The following is a 20,017-nucleotide window of genomic DNA, read 5'->3' on the forward strand; positions in this document are numbered from 1 at the left end:
GGTGGAGAAAGAGGACGACGAGTCCTGTAGAGATGCGCGAACCGAGTATATTCAAGCATTAGGCAGCCGCACAAAAGCGTACTTAATAAGTATTTGAAATCAGTGGAAATAGTCGGAAATGGTGGAAATGGGGATACAGCAGGTGTCAGGAGAGCTCAAAGGCATAAATGATGCCCCTGCAGAGGGGGAGTGGCAGTGGGGCGGGTGGAAGGAGTGCAGTAGGAGTAGCTTAAGTAGCATTCAATGTGCAACGCGCTTTTAACTAAAATCAAAATGCATAAATAATAAGCTGTCCAGCAAGAGAAAGAGACAAAGAGAGAGGGGAGACATGAGTGAGTGAGTGAAAGAGAGCGAGCGAGAAGGCGAGTGCTGAGCTGCTCTGAAGGACATCCGTAAAGCCTGTGGGGTGCTTTTGGTCAACATTAACGGTATTTAGTTGCAGCCAAGCATAAACAAGTAATTTTTTCTACTCAACATTTTCCATTTTTTTTCTCAACTTTTTATTTTTTTTTTACATTTTTGAATGGCAGCTGCAACTGAACTTTTTGCTACTTTTGGCATTTTGAATACCTATGCAAAGATTTTTGAGTGACAACGAGCCGCTGCTGCTTCCCTGCTGAAGAGCGGCTCGAGTGGGTAGTGGGCGTGGCATTGGTTAGGCAATTGCACCTGTGCAGTGCACGAATTGGGGTTAAGTTTTTCTAATTGGCTGAAGCAATTAGAAAGAGAAAGGAATAGGGAGGGAGAGAGGTAATTTAAATGAAATATATAATATAATATATAATAATATAATATTTCATTGATATTTAATTAATATTAACTCTTTAGTTTGCAATTTTCTTTGGGCTTGACTATTGCAAAAAAAAAAAAAAAAAATATATATATATATATATATATATATATATATATATATATATATATATTTTTTTTTTTTTTTTTTTTTTTTATATATATATATATATAAAACATATTCTCATTTTTCTCTTTAAATTTACATATTTTCACAAGCAATGTATTAATATTATCTTATAAACAAATTCAACTCAAATTCCTATAGAAAAACATTTTGTGTAAATCGCTGTCAGCATTTCATGACAAAAAACTTTGTTTTTTTTTCATATTGCGCTTCGCCCCCACTCTATTTAATGTGATTTATTTATATATACAAATAACAAATGATGCATATGATCTGTCAATTATTTAGATTTCAAATATTTGCATAAACTTTTAATTTAAACACAAAACATTAAACAAACAGCGCAGCAAGTTTTTTGCTTCTGAGAAATGTCCGCAAGCAGCACAGCTGTATATTTAATATACATATAAATAAATATTTAATTTTTTTTATCAGTATATGGAGTATATATTTATCAATAATAGAAGGCAAAAAAGCAATAATATTGAAAGTAATAATAAAAGCATTAAAGAAAGTATTTTAAACTGCAAAAACAACTCGTGTTTTCCTTTTTTATCTGTTTTTTTTTTCCTCTTCTTTTTCTAGTCATAGAGCTTTGTATAAATGTAAATATGTATGTATGTATGTATGCATATCTTTAGGTATCTTGACATATATATGTCAACATGTTTATGCGAATTTGTGTTATTCAATGCCGCCGTTGTTAATGTTGTTGTTTCACAACTACGCACCAAATATTTATTATAGGAAAAATACATTTATTATAAACGTAATCACGACGTTTGTAAATCATAAAAAAAAAAAACTAGACACTTAGGAACTTGTATATGTACATATATACATATGCCTATGATATACATATATATTACACATTTTAATTGCTCGTTAAAAGTTTACCGTTTTCTTGGTTTTTTTCAGTTATTGTTGTTTTTGTTGCTGTTAAACTTTCTGTTACATTTTTAATGTATTTTTCTTATTCCAACTTTTTCTTCCTCTGCCGACTATAAACAAATCAAACACACATTTGAAAACTTTGATTTACGTGCGATAATTATAGGTCAAGCACCTGATTGTTATATGAAAAATATCTATTATATTTCGATAATTTAGCGCTTTGCTCAGCTGATTTTTTTTTTCACGAGCTGCGAGTTTTAAAAGCGTTTTACACCTGAATTAACTGTTTTTTTTTTTTTTTTTTTTTTTTTTTACTTTTACAGCGAAGTGAACCTTGAAGTTTAATTACAACTAAACTGTGAGTATCATTAAGTTTTTTTTTAATTGTTTTTTTTTTTTGCCTAAAATAGTGACAAATGAAACATAATGACATTTATATATTTGTATATATAACCTAATATAGGTATATTCATCTAAGCCCAGGGTATTGCTGCGTCGACTATTGCCTATGTCTTTGGCTATTGTTTTCTTTTGTCAACTTCCGTTTTGTTTATTTACTTCTTATGCTTTTGGCAGCAGTTTCAGTTTCTGTTTTTCTCTCTTCTGACTGCGCCTCATTTGTTATGCATTCCTGATTGTTGATTGTTTTTGTCATAAAAAGTTGATCGGCCGATTCCATTTGCATTGGGTGGCCGCAGCGCCTACCCCGCCCCCTCATCAACTTTTTATCCTACATGCCCCATGCCGACTGCGTTAGACCATTTGGTTTTAGAGCGCAAAACTTACGTAAACCAATTTCCACGTTTCGATTTGCGACGTACAAGTGGCGACGCTGTCGACGCCGACGCCGACGCTGATGCCGACGGCGAGAGCGGCGTGGCGCTGCTGCGTCGCTTTTCCCCGCCAGCTGCTGACATGCTGCTCATAAAGATGATCGCTCAAATGCCCCAGTGACGGCGGGGTCGGTGAGCAGGTGCACAGAGCTTTGTTCTCTGTCAAGTTAAAATTGCATTGCGCGTCTTGCGCCGTCTGTTTGGCCTCTGTTATTGTTGCTGTTGTTGCACACGTTTATTAACACAGAAAAAATTACGTCATATTGGCAACTGGGTGCGCAGTCGTCGAGGGGCAGCCGCTCTGTCGCCAGGCGCTTGCAAAATTATGTAGTACGCAATTGGCGCACATACACAGGCCCGCATATACAACGGCTCACACGCACACACACACACGCACGTACGTACGCTCTGGTTAGAATGCAAGAACTTGACAACAAAACAAAAGGAATTCAATTTGACGGCTTATCGTGCCTATATTTTTGTTTCTTTTGCTGTTTTGATAAGCACCGTTGTTTTTGTTTTTGTGACCGTCTCCCTCTTTCCGTCTTACTCGCGTGTCTATTGACGATTTTTTGAGGTGCGCCCCTCACACACTTGTTGATCGCGTAGCTCGATTATCAAAAAGCAACTGAAACCCCAATTGGCAGCAACAGCTGTATACGGTCTCAACAGCGCTCACGCTGTTAATGTCAAACTCGCTATGTTAAGTGCTCTCTTGATCGCTGTACGAGCGTGCGGGTGAGCGAGAGCTTTGGCCGATTCTCAGCTGTGTGTCTGATAAGACACGCATGTTACAGAAAAGTTTAGCTACACTTTTGATTTTGCTCTCTCAGAGCGTGAGCGATAGTATTTTCTATTTGCGGTATTTTTATGTTATTGCTTAATAAAATACTCGGCACGAGAGGGGCCTCTGTTATCTCTGTTAAATACTTTGCGCTCATAAATAAACCAATTAGATTAATGTATTGTCTGTCATTAAAGTAATTGTTAATGAACAAATAGATAAAGGTATTAATTGCTGTGTGGGGGAATGTGGAATAGCAATTTCGAAGTAGATGTTTACCATTACTGTTTCGAAGTTGATTTTGAAAATCAAGTTGGAGCGAAAGAGACAATAGATTTTCCAATTAAAGTTCAGCTAATGGGAATATCAACCTTAGCAAAACTCTTGAAGTGAAATTTCATACATACACAAATTTAGGCTTCACACACACGCACATAGACACTTACACAGACGCAACTTAACCCATTTTCAGCCCCAAACCCACCTGCACACTCAACTCATTTGGGGCATGCACGTGCTTCTAATATTTTTGACTCTGCTGGCGCAACAACAACAACAACATCAATAACAACAACAAAGGGTTGGCCCAAAAAGTTGCGCATACGAAGCCAAAACAATTTCTTGGCAAAATTTGTTTGTTTTTTTTTTTCCTGTATTTTTGGGGGTTGCCCAAAGGCAGAAGTTGGCGGAAAAACTCGACGCCTGACCTCGTCGCACACATGGGGCACGGACACGGGGCAAATAAAGTTCTTGCCGCAAAACAATGTTGCCAAACTGCATAAAATATGAAACTACTAACAACAAAGAGAAAGAGATAGAGAGAGTTTTGAGTGGGTGGGAGGAAGAGGGAGAGGCAGCACGAGAGAGAGAGAGAGACAACTCTATGCATACATGTATGTATGTAATTGTGGCACAAAAGTTTTCTCATTTTTGTTGCTTCTCTGTTTTTTTTTTCTTCCGCTTTTATATGCGGCGTCAAAATGTAAATAAAAATTGTTGTTATCGTTGACATATTTTTGTATTGTAACCAACAAATTGTTCCAATAAAATTTTCTTGAGTATTTTTATGCTTTTGTTGTTGTTGATTTTTCCGTGGCATCAGCAAAAAAAGTTGCGCTAGCCCAAGTTGAGATTTCAATCGAAGAAGAAAGTATTTTCTACAGGCAATTGAGTTGAGCTCAAGCAAAAATATTAAAGTTCAAAGGGGTAATTGGACTATGTGAGAGGGAGTCAATATAGGAGGGGTGAAAAGGATTACAATTGAAAGAGAAAGCGGTTATTATATAGATAGCATATAAAAATACTGAATATTAAATATGATATATATAATAATAAGAATAATGATACTGTATTCCAAATTTATTTCGAGAACTATAGCTATGCAGACTAAGACTCTTAATTGATGCTTTGAGCGTCTAACTCCGCTTAGATCTTATAAGTAACTACTTAACGCAGATACCACTAAATTACCTATATTACTCGCACTACCCGAAGGTAAACCTTTTTTCGCTAATGCCTATTTACTTCACCTTTTTCTCTTCTCTTTGTTTGCTCGCACTGAAAGGGAAATTGTGGAAATTTGTTTTGTTTTGTTTGTTAAATAAAATATAATTTTTTCCGCTCTAAAACGCGAAGGCTGCCTGAAAAATGGTTGCTGCCTTTACCGGCAGCCCTTTAAGCCCCTTTTCAGCAATCCTTTCTATTTATTGCGTCCTTAACTTTTCCAGAGTATTTGTAAAAAATAAATAAAATGGCATTAATTTGTTAGAAAACGCAAGTGGATGGGGCTGACTGGATGTGGGTGGGCGGGGGAGCACGGGTGACGAGAGGGGGAGAGGGGGGCAGAGGGATTGTGGCTGGGGTTGGGAAAGGCGTGCGGCAACTTTTATTTGACATATTCGCGGGAGCATGAAAAATGGCATAGAGGAAAAAAGCAAAATAAAATAAACAAAAAAAAAATCGTAGAAAGAAAAGAAGAAGTAAAAATGTTTCATTGAAGTTAAAAATGTTTCGCATTTTCTTTATGGCGTTTAGCAGAGGGAGGCGTGGGGCTATGTGTGAGTGTGTGCGTGCGTGTGTGAGGAGAGTGTGGCAATACCGTTATGCCGTTATACAGTTATACAGTTGCCCGGGGCCCTCGGCTGTGTGCGAAATTGGGTAACGCTGCCAACGGACGGGTTAACCACTCTCATATTTAATAAAGACTTTAAGTAACTTGAAACTTTTTGCTTGTCTTTCGTTCTATTCCATCCCATTCCCGTTCCATTCCATTCGATTCCCTGCTGCATCGTGGGCGTTCCACGTTGGGCTTATGTTTTTGTGTTTCGAATTTTAATTAACATTTCTAATGAATATGCGGGCATTCTCGTGGCCCCCGCCCCCCTGGTCAATGACCACTTGGAATTGGTTTCTGGGTATTTCCTCTTTGCTGTTTGCTTTGCCATTCACTTGGATTGGGTTGGCTTTCAAAGGATGCTCAAGTGAAACGTGAATTTTAGCTGGACACCGCTCTGATGTCATTTTTATGCTTGTGTGGGCCAGCAAAAAAAGTTAACATTTTCAGAATTTCAAAGATAATTTGATTTTAGTCTCGCTGCTTGAGCCAGAATCTCATTGAAAATAGCTAACTAGATTTAATCATAGCCGCTAACTAAACATAATTGCTTTGAGATTAACAATTGAAGATGTCTGGCAGCACTGCACAGTTTGGCGTGCATATTAAGTTGTCCAAGACTGAACATGTTAAGTTGGGTGCGGCTAATTGATTAAAGTATTAATGATATTGTATAGAATAAATATATAAAAGTTATATATGTTTTATATATTGAGCGTGCTGGTTATAAATCTTGACTGGAATAAGTTGCTTTAATAACTTTATATTGAAATTATGATATAGGGCACTTTGAGATTAAAAATATGTTCAAAAATTATCCAACAGCAGAAGCATATTAAGTTATTGAGCTCAAAATCATATTTATTCAAAATTTACATGCCCATTCCAGATTCTTGGCGCTCTCTCACAGCCAAAGTTGTGTTGTCTGGGCTGTTTTCCTTTTTCATAAATCGAAACAGAGCGCACAACATGTGTAGCCTAGAGCTCTATGTTAATGCCCCAGCTATGTGCTAGTTAATCCCTTGAAACTCTTTCTGCCTCGCTGCAGTCACAGTTCGACGTCCCGCTGCGTTTGTTGCCCCATTATAATAGATATATCTGCTCGATATGCATATCTATATATATATATATAGATATATATATGTTTTGTTGATCTTTTTGGGTAAATTAAATACGAAATAAAAACATTTTCATCTTTGCACGCACCAGAAATAGCGCTGCGCCTGCTGTGTGGATGCAACATTTGCGCCCAGTCGACACATTGATTTGTGGTCTCGCCTATTTTTAAGCCACGTTGCGCTGCGGGTGTGAGGTAGATGGGGCAGCGGGTGGGTGCGTGCCGCTTGTGCGCCGAGACAGCCGAGAACACTTAACAACCGAGCACTAGGCATGTGCTCTATTTATTATACACAGTTCAGCTAAGCCCAAAGCGGGTATATTATGATGATGTCGACTCTTTGGCTACTACTTATCTTTCTAGTTGTCTATATTTAAAGTTATTTCTGTATTTAAATCAAGACTCAAGCTTTGCTTCAAGTCAGGTTCTAGCAATCTGTTAAGAATCTCAGCTGGAATATAATACTAGACCTCATTTATATATACACAGAGTATTGGCCAGCCGTGCATGCCCGCCTGCAATGCTCTGCCCTCTTATATATTACAGCTATTTAAGGAAGACAGCACGCGCCGCGGTCTCATGCAGCTGCACTTGTTTTGGCCTAGCATTTCGAGTTGGGTCGAAGTTGAGCCGCGTGTAAACATGGAGCGCCACTTACCTCCACAGGAAGAAGGCCATGACAATCAGAACGATGCCGAAGCAGCTGAATATGATGCCCACCAGGACGGCCAGGTTGTAGTCGTTGTGCGATTGCCTCAACAGTGGCTGCAGCTTCTCGCAGTTCGGCTGCAATTGTATCTGAAAGTGAAGAGCGAAAAGTCAAGTTAGGGTTGCTTTGGCCCCGCGCAGGGGTTGGGGGATGTTGTTCTTAAGGGGAAGCTAAGATTTATGTATTAGGCCTGCAGCTGACACGGCTCAAAGGCGTGCCCTCAGTATGAGTGTGTGTGTGTGTTATGCAAATATGTGTTTAACGGCGGCGCCTGGGCGTGTGCTAAGCTTGTGTATTGCTTTTTTTATTCATAATGTCCCTTGGCTTATGCCCCATACTTCTTGTTATTTTAAGCCTTAAGCAACAAACTGGCCAAAGGAAATAGGTAACGTTTCAAGAAATGTCTGCCACAGGCACTAGCTTTTAGGTCAGCCTCCGTTTGTAGTTGGGTTATCATGAGTTTTCTTAAGAAATTGCGGAATTTTAAAGGGTTTCTTGGGGTTGTCTGAAGCTGTGCGAAAAATAAATATCGATCATAGTTGAGGCCTGCAATGTGTTAATTACTTTTCTGATATATGTAAGATATATACACAAAGTCTTTAAGGTCTATCAAAAGTCATTCTTAGATATTTAATACTATTATCGAATATATTAAATTGTCTAACAAAATGAAAATTCCTGCAGGCCATTTGATATTATTTGCAAAGGAAAGGGATGCTGAATATGAAAATCTTGTATAAGTAAAATAATCTAAGAGTTCTAGAAACAATTTGAGAGTTGTAAACTTAAAACACATTTTGCATTTAACAGATTTCAATTCTGTTCTATTTAATAATAATATGTTCTTTCCAAATCCCAAGCAGTTATTACAACAAAACTCTTTTAAGATTTTGTCACTTGGCTCAAGCCACAACTTTGTTGTGCAGTGTTAAGATAAAGTTATAGCAATATTTTAGGATATGATTTGCTAGTTTTGCCACACTGATAGCTTTATACAGTGTTAGTAGAGAGTAAGAATTCTCTGTCCTAAACCTTTACTGTTTCTCTTCGCTTAAAACTAATATAAATATTTGTCAGCTGCCATTTGTTGCCTTAGATAATATTTGTTTAAACAACATTTGTGTGGATTGTGCGTTTAAGCGGAAGCGCAACTGCAAATGCAAATGAAAATGGATGAGGAAGTGGAAGCAGCTGAAAGCAAAGCAAGAGCAAAAGTAGAAGCGGAGGCGGAGGCGGAGACGGAAGCGCAGCTTGTAAATGTGGCCAAAAGGTGGAGCCACTTGAAATGCAGCTATGCATTATATGGAAATGCGCAAGGAAACTCAAGCAAAAATAACAGACGGAAAAAAAAGGGAAAAGGAGACTGCACAGCTAATGAGGGCGTGACAATCCGCCCACCGACCAGCGCCCATCGGACAACACTGGGCAACGGGGTCAGCTGAATTGGCATATTTTGTCACAACATGATTTATGCAAGTGTGTGTGTGTGATAGGTTGCTGTGTAGGTGTGCCTGCCGTTATAAATGTCAGCGCGGATCATTATGCTCGTCAACAATTTGCCATAAAATATGCAAAGGCGCTTATTACGCATACGCAGCGTAGCATCGCATCAAAGGCGAATTGATATGCCACAAACTGTGCGCACGGCCCTCTTTGGCTTATGACGTGGCCCACAGCCGGGCGAATATGCAATAAAGTTTTTGGCTACAAAATGTGCTGCTGCCTGACAGAGCATAGAGACAGGCGGACAGGCAGACGGACAGACAGCTTGCATGCATTTGTGTGTAATCAGAGCTAATATTATAGTCAAGTTTATGGCATGCCACGCTCCAGGCCCTGCCTGACAGGTGTGTGTAGGTGTGTCTCGGTGTGTGTGTGTGTGTGTGTGTTGTGTGTCTTACTTACAATTCGTGATTCCGAAAATTTACCCAAGACTATTTTCTTGGGATTTATAACGCTGAATGTGGCTGCAGCCACTTTGACCTCGTAGTAGGAATTCGTTGTCAGATTTTGCAAAATCAGCTGCATAAAATAGAAGACAGAAAATATGATATTATTATTATCTGAGAGCGACAGAATATATATAGAAAAATTCAAATATACCAAGATGTCAGGACAAAATGAAATATAAAGTCATCAGCCGGACAATGCCGGGTAGCATGTACGCATAGAATACCCCGCTTTGTAATTCTGTACACTAAATATATTTTTATATTTTATTTTAATTATATAATTATTTTATTTATATTTATTTCCGTTGTTGTTTGGTGTCCAAAAATATTTCAATTACGAAAATAGTTTTGAGCGCGAAGCGGAGCAGCACAAGCTCATATTACAAATAGCAGCAGCAAGAGGAGTAGAAAGGGTAGCAGAAACGAGAGTGGAAAACTAAAAAGGCAACAAAACCCGAGCTGCATATGAAGTATAAAAAGTTTGTACTTTGTGCGAGAATAATAAAATTTTATTGTTGTGCATTTTTTTTATTATTATTATTTATTTTCCTTTGTTTTTTATATATTTTTTGTTGTGCCGTTTTTTATTTTTATTTATTTAGTTTGTTTCGTTTTCTATGCGGGGCGCTAAATAAAAGCAGAGCGGCCCAACGCCCAGACAAAAGGTAAAATTCCGGGAAAACCACCTCCAAAAACAGCATAAATTTAATTTATTTTCAACGAAAAACACGTACAGGTGTGCCACCTGTATGTATGTGTGTGTGTGTGTGTGTGTATGTGAGCGCATGTGGGTATTGTTTTGCCCAAGAATTTATGCTGCACAAAGCCAAAGTCAAAGCTATAACCAGTGTCCATATAGCCTTGGACCCTGCGGACGTGTCTGCAGATAAACATTTGCAAACAATTTATAGTATGCGCAGCCATTCGACCACCGACCCAAAGGCCCTTTCAGGGTCTGTCTGTAGGGTTCATACACTCCGATAGGCAATGTAGCATGCAGAAATGATTACCTATATAGCATATACATCATACATATATAATATTTATATAGATAATCATGTGCAACATTTGGAATACCTTATGCGATGTCAGTCACGAGGCAGAATATCGATAAATTTATTTGTAGAGGGCTGCCAGATTATGCACTTGCTTACATCATTGTTAGTATTTATTATTTGGTATTTATTATTGTACGATCTACTAAATCTTTTGCTGGTTAATTGCAAACTCTGTTTAGCATTAATAATAATAATTATTATTTTTTCATAACAGATTTACGGCTGCGTCTTATTTTTTTTTTATATTGAAAATTTTATAGAAATTCAGTTACATTTCATAATTTAAATACAGTTATGCTTCCATTGGCACTCTTTAAAATGTTCGCTTTATCGCAGGCTGGACTGTTCTGGCACTGGAAATCGCACGGGTTATTTATGCCGTTTGTAGCATAAAAATGCAATTATGGTTGGCTTTTATTCAGTTTTGTATTCTATTTTTTTTTTGTACATTTTGGCAAATTCTTTCTAGTTTTGCCTGGCTGTTATCTACTGTGCTGTCGTGGAACGTTTATCAAAGAGCCAAAAAAAAAAAAAAAAACCCAAAAACAAACGCAGAAATATCAAAATATCAACGTAAAGTTGGCAACAATCAACATTCCCTTTTTTTTTTTTTTATAAAATGTTAAACTGAAAAAAAAAAACGAAGCCAAACAGAAATGGCAAACCGAACTCGCAGCACAACAATTTGCAGACAATGAAAGGTGTGTGTCACAGCCCCGTTTCCACCCTCGCTCGACCATTTTTATGCCGTTTTCAACATGGCCGACAAAATGGCGGCAGGCAGTAAAAATAAATGCAAAAAGCGGGAGGGGCCGAGGAAGGTGCGAGTAAAGAAACGGAGTAAAGGCTGGAAAACCTCCTGGCATATATGTATATGACAAATTGCTGGGCAGCTAGTTGGCCCCGGTCTGGCAGTGACTCGGAATCGGAGTCGGAATCGGAATTGGAATAGGACACGGTCTCGTTTGAGGGCTAAAGCAAAGGCCTGCCCGCCATCCATGCATTCATTGGGTGGCCATTGAAATGCTTACCGCCGTTTCTAGCTCCTTGGCAGATGCATTGATGCGTATATCACGATGCGTGTCCTGGCCGGCGAGCCGGGTCTTGATGATGTAAAAGTCGATGGTGTTGTAGAACTCGTAGGGTCGCTTCCAACGTATCGTAATCGACTCCTGCGAATGACACGTCAGATTTACAATCGCCGGGGCACTGGGTCCGGCCACATCCGTGCGCTGGGCAATCTGATCGGAGGGCTCGCCCTCGTTCTTTGTGGTGAACGCTTTGACAATCACGCGATAGTCGGTAAAGGGTTCTGCACGAGAGGGAGAGAAAGAGAGAGAGCCAGCATTAGAAACAATATGTTGACAATGACTTTGATGTTTTATTAGAGCAATTCAATTTTACAATTTGTTATGTCATCCGCAATTTAAAGAAATATTAATGAAAGCTAATGAGTGTGTGTGTGTGATGCAGCAGTGTTGTTAAGTAGGTGGGGTTTTTATTGATCAGTCGAATATATATTTTATGGGGTTAACCTACATACATTTCCATAAGAATATTATGTTCTGTTTTGCCATTCGCAATGGGTTCCGGGTAGAATAATACGTTAAAATATATCATAATAATATGACACAGAAAAATATATTTATTATACATCAAACTGTAGTTATTATAAACCTGGTCGAGAGATGCGTGCAAAAATGGTTTATATTTAATATTTTGGAATGGTTAAAGCTCACTTTGCAGCATGATTTTCAAGCGTTATGCCACATGCCACAAACTGTGGCAGCTTGTTTGCTGTGACAGCAAATGACAGCCGTGGCAACTGCGATATAATTAAATTCAAGTTAAAATGTGAAAATGTCACAGCAGAAACAACAACAACAACAATAGCAACTGCAACAGATATTGATTATGATAAGCAGCTCGAAGCTGCCCCAGTGCTGGCTGCACGCTTAATGGGTGTGCAACAATAATTGATTAAATACGCAGAGCGTACAGGTGAAAAATATTAAATATTTTGATGCAATAATTAAATGCCAAAGGCAGAGGCGAGTGCGGTTGGCAAATCTGCTGACAAAGCGAGCTGTGCACGCTGTGCAGCACATTTGCCAAGTCTTTTGGCAAATTGTTGCGAGCAACAAAAGGGCTGCTGGTTGCAGCGTGCGGCAGCAGCAACTTTGCCAGTGCAGCGCATTCCTGGCGCACCTGACGCACCTGACGGGCGTAATTAATTAAACAATGTGGGCGCCGCCAGCTTGGGCAACACAGCTGTGCATGCCACATGGCGTATGAGCAACGCGGAATGCGGCACGCGTTCTTATGTTGCAAGTTAATTGCATGGCACCCATCTGCCCCCCACTCCCCCATCTCTGCCTCCTGCTCACTCTCTCATTACTCTGATAAACGCAAGCAACAACTATGCAACAGTTTTTGTGCTCTTTGGCTAATAATGTGGCAAGTTCTTGCTGCTGCTGCTGCTGGTGCTGCTGCTCTTGCCACACAGCCTAAAAGTATGCAGCCCGGTGCACATTTCACGTTAATGAAACAACCATCAAATTTCGCGTCGCGCAAATAATTTGTTTGGTTAGCTCAAGTTTTTGAGCTTGAAATTGCGAGAGTTTTGTCCCGCTGCCCGCTGCCGATGGTGTCCCGCACTCAGGTTCGAGGCTCATAATTACAGGCGTCGCGAGTTGTTAACAGCAACAGCAACAACAACAACAATACGCCAAATACAACAAAGCAAAAAGTGGCCAGCGTCAAACACTTGAAACTATTTAATTACAAAGCAGCGGGGCAAACAATTGACTTGAGCTGCAATTACAGCTAATGAAAGGATGGGGCGTCGGCGTTACAGGTGGCAGGTAAAATAGGGGATGGGGGGGCGTGGCTGGTGCTAATGCTGGCCACATTGCTGACAGCTTGACTGCCATTGACAGTTTGCCGGAGGAGCCGAGGGGGGGTGGGCGCAGCGTTTGCCATAAAAAGCAATTAAAATGGCGTTTTAAGTGTTGGGCATGCCTTTTGGGCATGACTGTACCGCGCGCTAAGCGTTCGGTTACAGCCAGCTTAGGGGCCTTTAATAAACCACTTGAGCGTGCCCTTTTCGCACAAATTGTTGCGAAATTGAGAAAATATTGAGCAGACGCAAAGCACATTCAAGCAAACAACTCTTCAGAGTTGCCAAAGTTAAAGAGCGCTTTGAAGGGGCTTTCGGGAAACGTAAGCAAATAGACAACGGAAGTAGCTATACTTAAGATTACTAAGGAAGTATACTTAGGAAGTTAATTAATACTTAATGCTAAAAGCTCGTCTTCGTGTGCGCATGAACATATTCGTGTGTGCTCTCAGTTGAATATCAAAGACACGTTTGGCAAGCTCAATCAGTCAAGCACTCTGATGATCAGTCAATCAGTTGGTCAGTCCATCAGGCAGGAGCTATGATGATTGATTATGCTAACTCAATCAATGCATTAGTCAAGCATTCTTTCATATTTTTAGTGTCTCAGTAAGTCAGTCAGTCATAAGCACAGTCAATCAATCAATGCAACACTCAATCATTCTGCCGTACTGTTAGTTAGTGCCTAAGTAAGACAGTTAATCAGTCATTAGCATAGTCAATCAACCATTCAATCGTTCAGGTGTTTAGTTAGTGTCTGAGCTAGTCAATCAATCAACTTAGTAATCAGTAATTAATCAAACAATAATCAGCTGTTTTATTATAGAATCAATCAATCATTGGACAATCAATCAGCTAGTCATGCATGCATTCAATCAGTCTGTTGCTCAAGCAAGTCAGTCTATTGTCAATCTTAGTCAATATGTAAATTAATCCATTATCCATCCATCCATCAGTTAGTCTCTTAAGATTTGAGTGCATTAATCAGTGACTGAGTGACTGCTCACGACAGTCAGTCAATTAGTAAGTCATTAAGCAGTCAATCATTCATATGTAACAGTCTCTTTCGTAGTCTGACAGTCTATTATTTAATCTGTTTATCATTCGTTAATTACTCTTTAAGTCAATCGATCAATTATTTAGTCAAAGAGTCAGCAATGCCATCAATTATTCGTATATCAGAGACAGTGAATCAATATATTATCTATAAGAAGATTGCACACTACAATATATCAATATCTATCGTATAGTTTAAGTAAGTTTTTTTCTGTTCTCTTTAGAGCCGCTTTAGTCTAAAAGCTTCCATTCATAACTTTGTAAAAAGTTCGTTGGGTTTGAATTTCCCTGCTGTTGTTACTTACTCAGATTTTGAAGTTCGAAGTGTATTAGAGTTTCGGCCGAGTTGCGTGAGTTCTTGACAATTTCAACGCCCGTCTGGTTGTCGTGGATGTGAAAGACATGATAGCCGGCGATGGCGCCATTTTGATTCTTTGGCGGATGCCAGGACATTGTGATGCTATTCGCGGAGACATCTAGAACGGTGAGATTCTGAGGTTTGCTTGGCACTGCAAAATAGAACAGCAAATAGAAGAGAGAAATTAGAAGAAATGCGGAAGTTAGAGAAAATTCAGAAAGAAAGTTCATCAAGTTAAATATTTGTGTTTTAGCAACTCAAATGCAAAAGTCGCTGAAAGCTGCTTTAAGGACTTGAGGTCATGCCGAGTCCTCAAGGTTGACAATCATGGGAAACTTTTGCGGCAGCCGGAAGTGCTGCTCACACACACACACGCACGCATACGTATATATAAATGTACATATAAATAATTTATTAAACAACAAATAAAGCTCACAAAACGAAGGCAAATAGAAAAAATAAAAGAGAAGAGAAGAGCGCAAAAGGAAAGTCAAATAAATTGAAATGAATATTTTGCAAGCAGATGAAACAATTTATATTCAAATGCCACTCACACAAATATGCATGTATGGCTGACTGTGTGTGTGTGTGTGTGTAAGGAGCTAAAAAAAATTATATATTCAATTACGATCAGGAAGGGGCAGCCGAGGGTGCGAGCGAGGGCATGTTGTCAGTTGCTAGAGCTGGCACAAGCCAAGCGAAACGTAATCGAAGCGCATAAAGAAACGGAAATGCGATTGCGAGCAATTTATTATGGCTGCAATTGAGAGCAAGTGTCTCCCCCTTCCCCTAAGCCCGACACCCTCTCTCTTCCCACTCTGGCAACTGCTCCATGTGCGCTTATAATCCGAGCAATAGCAAAAGGATGCAAAGCTGCAGCAATAATTTCATTTGGCCGGGCCAAAGGACAACACTCGTCCATGTGTGACGCCTGGCCGGGCCAAGATGGGGCCGGGGCGTGCGGGCGTGTTGTAAGTGGCAAAAAGCACTAAATGGTAATTTATTTTACTAATACAACAAAGGAGCGAATGAAAGACATGAAAGGGCAAAGGCAAAAACGCTTTGCGTTCGCCACCAATCAAAAGAACAAATGAGTGACCCGAGGGTGGACCAAAACACACTTGACCTGCCAACGGGCTGTGCCATGCAAATGCGATAAAGCTTAACAAAACACAAGAAATATACAAAGAGCGAGAACCACACACACACACATGTCTTCCTCTCCCCCTCTCTCCCTCTCTCTCTCTTTTTGTGTATGTGTAAAATAAACAGTCGCTGTCAATGTAGAGAAATTTATACAATTCAATAAATGGCATTTCTCTCTTTTTTTTGCTCCACTTTGCCTGCGCTGCTTCCTTTGCAATTGAAATCGGAAATGGAAATGGGAAATGGACAAAGTGAAGCAGAGTAGAGCAGCGGCACAGCAGCAGCTGCTGCTGCTGCTGCTGCTGCAGTTGATAGTAAGGGGCAAAGGAAAAAGCCAATTTATAGACTCGAGCACGGGCAAACGTTGGCAAATTGTAGGCCCCGTGCGCGTGGCATTAAAATCAATTAAGCAACAAAGTGCTGCATACACTCAGGCGCCAAAGGATAAATGTCGTCGAGGTGCAGTTACCAGCACAGAGGTCGGGTGTGTGTGTGTGTGTTGGGCACAAAAGTTAATAGCATTGACAGATGCCAGAGACAGCTCAGGCTCAACATTTTCTTTGTGCACTATCTTAATCTTCTTCTGTCTCTCCCCCCCCCCCCCCCCCCCCCCCTCTCTCTCTCTCTCTCTCTTTCTATCCGACTGTCTCACTCTTTGTGAACCTTAAGTGCTCCTGATTGGTTTTGGCCATGTCGTTTACATTCATGTGAAGCCGCTTTGTTTGCCTTTAGTTAGCCGTAAATTGATTTCACTTTTGCCCGACCTCCAGTCACTTGCTCTTTCGCTTCACTCGCTCTTTCTCCCTCTCTCTTTCTCGGCCGCAGCTGTCCAGGTGTATGACCCATTTCGACCGCATTTCTCCCTTGGCATGCCAACTATTTGCATTATTATTAGTTTCAGCCTTGATTGATGGCGCACGACAACTGCCGAGAGCGAGTTAATTAGATATCCTCATCACATAACTGTAATATCTATCACGACTTGTGGTCAAAATAGTTGCGGAAATCCAATTAGACAACTTGACTCTTGGTTGACATGAATGCCGGCATAGACCAGACCCATGTTCAGACATATTGAAGAGGACAATAAATGATAATAATGACGGGGCTATGTTATACTATAGATAAAAACTATTTCATAGAGTAACATCTGAGTAAAGATACTCAGATACTCAGATACTCAGATTCATGGTGAATTAGTATTTCAAACAAATTTAGATTGCTTATAAGAAATTCGAATTTCAGTTCTTGAAGTAGTATATATTTAGTATATATTTATATAATAATCCAAGGATTCAAGAACTGAAGTTAAGAGATTCTGACTAGTAAATACCCTAGACTATTCAGCTACTTACAGAATTTATGGAAATAATATTTCCACATAAATAAATCCAGGACTCCCATAGTATAGCTCTATTATTCAATTGAACTAAGCTGGCTCGAGTCAGCTATTGCTCATATAGATGCCTCTGCCTGTTACATTATTAATAATAATACCCACCAACCCTTGCCCCAGCCAGCTCAAATTGAATTTAAATATTTCATCTTGGCTAAGCATCACACCTCATATCATATGCTCAGAGTTCACGTTTGCCAAAGTCAACTCACATTTTGAACTAGTTAGTCAACAGCTTTAAGGCACTCGCGAACCGGTTCACTTACTTAATATGCTGTTAGACATGAACGCACAGTCGTTGGCCCTTCCTGTCGCCCTTTTTTTTTGTGTTTCATTTTGTTTGCCTATTTTTATTTTGTTGAGGAAAGGCGCAGAGCTACAAATTAAAAGAAAACAATAGAGGGGCACACTATAAGTTGCCCGGCGCCAGGCGGAAGAAGCCAAGTGTGAAAAAGCAAAAGAAAACCCGTGCCAGGGAAAGAGGAAAAAAAAAACACGTTAAGCTGCGCGTGATTATTTTCACAAAGCAAAGGCAAAAGCAGGAAGCGAAATCTTTTTTTAAAAGAGTAGCGCCCGAAAACCAATATAGACGACGTGCTTAAGTTGTTAAGAAAGCCAAACAAAGGATCTGTGGGTGGAGAGCGGCGGAGTGGTGCTGAGATGCCGAAGGGACTCTAAGGTGCACACAACTGCGACAGAGACGGAGAGAGTGTGACAGAGAGGGACAGAGAGAGAGAGAGAGAGAGAGAGAGAGAGAGAGAGAGAGTGAGGTAGTGTAAGGCAAATAGCATTAAGTTGTCTGAGCCTCAAAAAAAAAAAAAAAAAAAGGAAAAACTACGCTAAAAAATAAAGCCAAGAAGAAATAAGGGCATCATGGCGAGCCTGAATTCCCTACAGCTAGTTGGCAAATCAAATTTCAGGAAAACAAAAAATAAGAGAAAAGAAATCATCTAATGGTAAACTTGCTCAGTGAAACGTTATGCCTGCCAGTGTAGGGCATACAAATAAAACAAGTCCATTGCTATTGTTACGCTTGAGTCTTATTTAGTTGTTGTCCTTCAGGCTGTGTTGTTTGTTGCTTCAAGTTTTCGAGCTTTCGAATTTGGCCAGACGTAAAAAACTAAACAAAAGGCGACGTGCAAAGCGTAAATAGAGACAGCAGAGAGAGGGAGAGAGAGAGAGAAAGAGAGAGAGGGGCAGCGGTGGAGCGAGACAGAGGTTGGACGCTGTGACAGACACAGAGGCAAACAAACAATTAAGAGTGTGCAGCTATGTTGAAAGCTATACACCCACACACACACACCCACACACACACACATACTCACACACGCATACACCTGCTCACACAGCTTCACATGCAATTTGACATGTGAACGCGTCGCGGTTGGCTGCGCTTCAAAGCCGCTTCAAAGGCTCCTCGCATAAAGGCGCAAAAATTATGCGAAATAAAGCCCAAATGAAAAGCTCTGTCACACGCTCCACATAGAGGGCGCGACGAATAGACAATGGGGGGCGTGGCAGCAATAACTGCAGCTAAAATGGCAAGTGCTTTGAGCGACGCTTGTTTAGCGTTCATGTGAAATTTAACATGCATGTTGGCCAGACTTTTTGTTGCTCATCTATGACAGGTAGGCCGGACTTGGACAGGTTTATGTTAAACTTAACATGCAAGTTAGATGAGGTTTTTTTTATAGTTCTGTTAAGTTCACATAGCCGAAATTTTGAGATATATTAGTTTATTTTTGTATCTTTGCTGAGTTAACATACATGTCAAAGTTAACAAGTATGTTAGGTTGGATTTTGTAGGCTTACATTACCAGGGATAATGTTAATATTAACATGATAATATACATTCGCTTCCTGAAACTACGACATACAAACTTATGTTAATGTTAACATGAATGTTAGTTGAGTGTTAAGTTATGAATGATTAGATACAAGAAGAAGCCTTAGTTTAGCTTCAATCTTAAGTTAATATGCATGTTAATAAAGTTCTCTTGGCTTTCACATGCATTTGATATGAGAGAAATTTACATAAAACTACATTTAGTTTCAGATAAATTAGCTGAACTGCATGCCCAAGTCCATCAATCCGAATGTTAGCTGCATTTACTTGTGGCTTGCTTGCTTGGCATATTAAATATGTTGTTGGTATTCGCAACGAGTTAATGCACTTAAACATGTTTTGATTCCCAGGTGTCATGCTTAATTCACAAAATTTGTCCAAATACTTGAATTGTCAATGGAATTAAAGTGCTTTATTCGATTGTCGGCTGAACGGCAAGCTCATGTCTTGGGAAATTAGTCTTGCGATGTCCTAAAGCATCAAATGCCTTTCATTTATTAATCGCAGAGACATTTGTATTTAACAGAAATTATTGCCATTGTGCTGCCTAATGGCGTCAGCATAGAATTTGCTATGTCTTCCAGCTATTATTCAAGTTGATGTGTCATCTATAAGGCATACTCAATGCACACACACACACACACACACACACACTCGACCACACACACACATAGTACAAATAAACCCTTTTATAATGTTCGTTTCGTGTCTGGGGCCATTTGCTTGGGCACATGTCAGTTGGCTGAATCGATAACTGTAGTTCGTAGACTCTTGACTTGCCCGACAATGGACACAAATTTGCGAACTTTGCGCTAGCCTGACATGTGTCCGATTTGGTCATTAGCTACGCATATAACAAAGGATTGTCACTATAAATGGCTTGTCAGCCACTCAGTTAGGGCTGAGCAATATTTGGAGAATAAACAACGTTTTGCTGCCT

At 39.8% G+C, this 20,017-nt stretch overlaps 1 protein-coding gene across 10 annotated transcripts in view; it reads right to left on the bottom strand.

Annotated features, from left to right (window-relative positions):
* Ptp99A (Protein tyrosine phosphatase 99A) overlaps positions 1 to 20,017 on the bottom strand; it is a 138,180-nt gene that overhangs the window by 5,432 nt on the left and 112,731 nt on the right. For all 10 annotated transcript variants that reach the window (XM_089257507.1, XM_089257510.1, XM_089257505.1 and 7 more), the window contains 4 exons: positions 14,637 to 14,840; positions 11,408 to 11,688; positions 9,272 to 9,388; positions 7,316 to 7,455 (listed from right to left, as the gene is read on the bottom strand). In XM_089257507.1, coding sequence (XP_089113633.1) covers positions 7,316 to 7,455; positions 9,272 to 9,388; positions 11,408 to 11,688; positions 14,637 to 14,840 — 742 coding nt within the window. The remainder of the gene's footprint in view (positions 1 to 7,315; positions 7,456 to 9,271; positions 9,389 to 11,407; positions 11,689 to 14,636; positions 14,841 to 20,017) is intronic.

The sequence above is a fragment of the Drosophila navojoa genome, chromosome 2, assembly GCF_054131105.1.
Source record: "Drosophila navojoa isolate 15081-1374.11 chromosome 2, UAZ_NAV_1.0, whole genome shotgun sequence".
Lineage (NCBI taxonomy): Eukaryota > Metazoa > Arthropoda > Insecta > Diptera > Drosophilidae > Drosophila > Drosophila navojoa.